General features: G+C 35.5%; 1 protein-coding gene across 1 annotated transcript; it reads left to right on the forward strand.

Annotated features, from left to right (window-relative positions):
• The first annotated feature begins 3,331 nt into the window (after positions 1–3,331).
• Positions 3,332–4,927, forward strand: LOC134792462 (uncharacterized). Its single transcript, XM_063763747.1, has 4 exons — positions 3,332–3,607; positions 3,684–3,884; positions 4,272–4,434; positions 4,754–4,927. Exons 1-4 carry the CDS (start codon positions 3,490–3,492, stop codon positions 4,809–4,811), a joined length of 540 nt encoding a protein of 179 aa, XP_063619817.1. The 5' UTR covers positions 3,332–3,489; the 3' UTR covers positions 4,812–4,927.
• Positions 4,928–5,313: the final 386 nt, after the last annotated feature.

Below are 5,313 nucleotides of genomic sequence, written 5' to 3' on the forward strand. Positions count from 1 at the left end.
AAGCTGGTCAATAAATAAATAAAAAAAATGTATTACCTATAGGTATTTGATTAATTTTGGAATATATAGTCTTTTCTCAAACATGCAATGAAATATGGATGTTATATATTTGGTTTATGGTACGATTTCTTTTTTTTTTCATCTTTATAGGGCTGTATCTCCTAAACCGTACGTCGCAGCGCAAAAATAATCAAATTTTCGTTCCCCTTTATAAAACCGGTAAGTCATATTTAAAAAACACAAAAAAAGAAAAAAAAAGAAAAAAAGAAAGAAAAATATTTATAGGGCTGTATCTCCTAAACCGTGCGTCGTAGCGCAAAAATAATAAAATGTTCGTTCCTCTGTATTAAGACACCCCTAATGAATATTAAAAAAAAACACAAAGAGAAAAAAAAATAACAAATAAAAAACTTTATAAGGCTGTATCTCCCAAACCGTACGTCGTCATAGCGCAAAAATAATCAAAAATTATGAAAAAAACTAAAAAAGAAAGAAAAAAAAGAAGAAAAATATTTATAGGGCTGTATCTCCTAAACTGTGCGTCGTAGCGCAAAAATAATAAAATGTTCGGTCCTGTGTAAGAAACCCCTAATTAATATTTAAATAAAAAAAAAGAGAAAAAAATAACAAAAACAATTTTTTTTAAGGATGTCTCCTAAACCGTACGTCGTAGCGCAAAAATAATCAAATTTTCGTTCCCCTTTATGAAACCCCTAGGTCATATTTAAATAACACAAAAAAAGAAAAAAAAAGGAGGAAAAATATTTATAGGGCTGTATCTCCTAAACCGTGCGTCGTAGCGCAAAAATATAGATGGTCAAGCAAATCTTGTCAGTAGAAAAAGGCGCGAAATTCAAATTTTCTATGAGACGATATCCCTTGGCGCTTACATTTTTCAAATTTGCCGCCTTTTTCTACTGACAAGATCTGCTTGACCAAGTATAATAAAATTTTCGTTCCCCATAGGAATCCCACGCACTGAACAACCTATCACATTAGGACATGAAACAATCATCATCATCCATTTTTGTTATTATTTCATTGCATGTTTGAGAAAAGCACTATACATACATCGGCGGGAAATATGGGGTTGCCCGCCTCAGACCTATCTATATGTCTTCGGCCAGCAACCCCTTATGTCCCGGCCTCTGTAGTAATGTACTATTTTTTCCATCTCCTCTCCTTAACACCAAATAACACGATATTCGATAACGATAACAAACCGCAAAGAGAATTGCTGGAAAAAGAAGGTCAGATATTATAGTTTTCACATTATTAAGAAGACCTTGTCACAGTCTCACATTTTATTTATTCTCCATCGTAAATTTAGTATGTATTATGGTGGGCAAATAAATTCGACTAATCATAGTGTCGCATTGCGTATGTTTTGTCTCTCACCTCATGGAGGCACGCGGATAGCACTTCTATAGGATCCTACCTTCTATGTCTGCACCAGCCTTAAGCCCCCTCCAGACTATGCGCGTGAATCGCGGGCGAAGCCGCGAACGCGAGTGTGGAGTCGATTTCGTTGTCTGCGAAAATCGACGCCACACTCGCGTTCGCGGCTTCGCGCCGCGATTCGCACACGAGTGAGGAGGGGGCTTAAGCCCCCATTCGCACGAGAGCTTTTTCAACGCGAGTTAAAAAAGCGCTTGAATCTGTCCGCACTCTAAATTCGATTTAACGACCAAGGCATAAAGTTGAAAATCCAACAACGCTTGATAAAAAGCGCCACCGCTGTCGTGTGAATAAATACACATGTATCCATTTGTGTCATTCAAACGCTTTTTAACGCGCGTTGTAAAAGCGCCCGTGGGAATGGGGGCTAAGGCCTCATCTCACGAGCGCTTTTTCAACGCGCGCAAAAAAGCGTTTGAATGACACAAATGGATACATCATCATACATGTGTATTTATTCCATATTTATTCACAAGATGGCGTTGCCGCTTTTTACAAAGCGGTGTTGGATTTTCGACTTAGAGCCTTGGTCATTAAATTGGATTTAGCGTGCAGACAGATTCAAGCGCTTTATTAACGCGCGTTGATAAAGCGCTCGATATGAGGCCTAAGCCCCCATTGCCACGGGCGGTTTTACAACGCGCGTTAAAAAAGCGTTTGGGGCCGTTCTCGTGCTTATGGGCCCTAATCAAAGAATATAATACTCGCTAGGAGAAGAACGGTAACTCCATACAAAAAAATGTCCCCAACCGTTTATACGTTTATACTAGTGGCGCCGTCTTTGTGTACCAATGGAACTAAAGTTGACAACCGGTTTAGCCTGGCGGGTATTGGTAGGTAGTAATTCTGTTGATAAACATATTTGTTATCTTCATATCACGAAATATATGCAAGATGCAAATATTACCCCTTGTTTGTGGTATTATCAATTGATTTAAATAAAAGGCATGTTTATGTTTATAACATTATATATATTATTTATTAAAAAATGTTTTACATATAAAAATATACACTGAAAACTGGCAACTTAATAAAAAAATAGACATTAATAAAGCGCATTCACAAAGTTTTCAGTACCTTTTATACAAATAACATTAGGCATGCCTACCTATTACACTTTACACACAGATACACTACACTTTACATACGGCATTTTACACAGATTTCCAACTTGTATTCATACATTTCTTCACGGTTAATTAATACGCTTTCCAGATGCGTTATGACTCGGTTCCTTCTGAACCCACTAGAGTTGTAAATTTCACTCTGGCTGCTTCAACAGCCGTTGCTCCGCATTTAGCACATTTTCTATGTGCATTGCTGTAATCCATGTAGGTACAGACTTACAGTCTTAAGTGGTACGTAGCGGTACACGTTGTATGTATTATTTAAAGAGTTAATAAATAAAATTTTCGTAATGAACTTTAACCACAGCAGTTGGACAGAGTCATTGACAAATATATTTTTTATTATGGTGGGTAGACGTACCTACCCTCCATATATTTTATGAACATTGATAAAGACAGTTGGAAGCAAATATTCATTATAAAACTTAATCGCATGTAATTAAGTTTTAAGCGTTTTAAGTCCCGTTTTATGATTAATATTGTATAAAATTCGTGATAATTTAAATCAGAGTTGGGAGCAATGTTGCTGTAGAAAAATGTTTTTATTTTTATTACTCGCAACTTTTTCCCGGAGGCCAACGCACACATAGAAGATTAAGGCGCACACATGCGCAATTATTTGGGGACATAACTTTCTTAGGAAGTGAACAGGCCTTGGCCCTAATACTGAAGTTTTCTTTTTTTATTTATGATTAAAAAAGTTTATTTTATAATTTATAGTCTGGCAAACCCAAATTAAAACGTCAATGTCATTTCAAAAGTAAGGAAATCTTGGTATTGAGTAATCCAAAATTCAAATTCTTATTGTTTCTTACAATCTATTTGCAATACAAATATCTTCAAATATTTAAATAGCGTCATTTAAAAAAAAAATTGCATATTCAAGGAACAATACCCAACCACGATGTTTCGGCAAATATTTACCCGTGGAATATGCCGGGCTATTATTCTGCCCGCCTACAACTGCCTGAAAGCCACTGCGATGCAGAGTTCAATGAAATTTTCCAATTTTGCTTCTTATTGTAATAATAATCATCACCTTACATTATATAATATTGTCTTAATATTGTAGAAACTAATCTGCCGACTCTTTTCCAGATATATGTCCCAGAGCTTTTAGATCACAAAATGGATATTTCGCGCGTTTATATTCGGAAAAGATTGAACCTCCGACATTGACTGCTGATTACAATTACGTGAAAAAAGCTACAACCAAGTCCTCTGTTTTAATTGTTGATGTTAGGGAGCCTGATGAAGTCAAGGAATACGGGAAAATACCAAATAGCATTAATATACCCTGTGAGTTCATGCTCAGCCAATCATGATTGGCTACTGATTTGCTTTCATATTTAAAGATGGAATACTCATTAAAAAATACTTTTGTGTATATATATATATACAATATTTTGTGTAAAACACTAGCTTCTGTCCGTGACTTGTCCGCAAATGATGATGATGATTGATAAAAACTACCCTATGTCCTTCCCCAGGCCTCAAATTATCTTTATACTTAACTTCATCTAAATTGGTTCAGCTGTTTAAGTTTGAAGAGGTTATAGACTAGTTAGTTACTTTGACATTTAAAATGTTAGTATGGACAAAGATATATATAACTCCGCATGTATGGATTAATCTATTTTACCAAATAATGTAAAAACTGATCATTATGCTTGTTCTATGTTCCAGTGGGTACAGTTCCACAAGTGCTTGTTGAAATGTCGGACAAACAGTTCCAGAAGACTTTCAACAGGCCAAAGCCATCTGAAAACACGGAGATCATATTCTATTGCATGATTGGAAAGAGGTCTGGCAAGGCTCAGCAGGAAGCTATCAACGCAGGGTATAAAAAGTAAGTTTATATGATTATAAAACATAACTACTGGCTATAGGACTATGATAGTTGACCTTACAACACCATAACTTCATATATAGCCTCGTAAGTCCCCGTGTACTTGTACAAGTACAAATCAATTTCGAGTTTTGAACTCGTATAGAAACAGAAGAAAATTCTAAATTCAAAAGGGCCAAAATTACCCTGTGTCTTTCGAGGATAGAGCAGACAAATCATTATTGAAAAAAATAACTAAAAATTTGATTAGGATCAAACACAGACAAGAGGTCAAAACAATGACATGGTAAATTATATACGATTTTTTTTCTTTTTTCAGTACAAGGAATTATCTAGGTAGCTGGAATGACTGGGCCAGCAATCAACAGGCAGGATAGATATTATAGTGACCCTCCTGCAATCTAAATAATTTATATTATGAGTCTTGTTTTGTTGACAAAGTCAATTACGTAATATGTTGTTTCACTACTGTTTTATTAAATTGTTGGTATAATTTTATCTTTTTTTCTTCACATGTTGCTAGGAAAAAAACATATGGTACACCACCTCTCTAAAATGATGTGACTGATTTCCACACTAAAAGTAAAAATGTACAACTGTCTATCAAATTGCGTTTTTTTATATCGAAAAATTGTCGCGCTCGCTTCGCTCGCGTTTTCAATAACTTTCTAGGATGTGATAAAGGTGACATCCGGGTGGCGACTGCAGCAGCATTAGGTAATCTGTTGCAACGTTACTGCTGCGGCACTGACAATTTTCGTGATAAAATGATGTGACTGATTTCCACACTAAAAGTAAAAATGTACAACTGTCTATCAAATTGTTTTTTTTTATATCGAAAAATTGTCCCGCTCGCTTCGCTCGCGTTTTCAATAACTT

The sequence above is a fragment of the Cydia splendana genome, chromosome 7 (genome assembly GCF_910591565.1).
Source record: "Cydia splendana chromosome 7, ilCydSple1.2, whole genome shotgun sequence".
Classification (NCBI taxonomy): domain Eukaryota; kingdom Metazoa; phylum Arthropoda; class Insecta; order Lepidoptera; family Tortricidae; genus Cydia; species Cydia splendana.

Coding starts and splice junctions, on each gene's coding strand:
- LOC134792462 (XM_063763747.1), top strand. CDS start 3,490: ATGTTTCGGCAAATATTTACCCGTGGAATATGCCGGGCTATTATTCTG. Junction 3,608..3,683: donor TTCCAATTTTGCTTCTTATT/GTAATAATAATC, acceptor ACTCTTTTCCAG/ATATATGTCCCAGAGCTTTT. Junction 3,885..4,271: donor AAATAGCATTAATATACCCT/GTGAGTTCATGC, acceptor TCTATGTTCCAG/TGGGTACAGTTCCACAAGTG.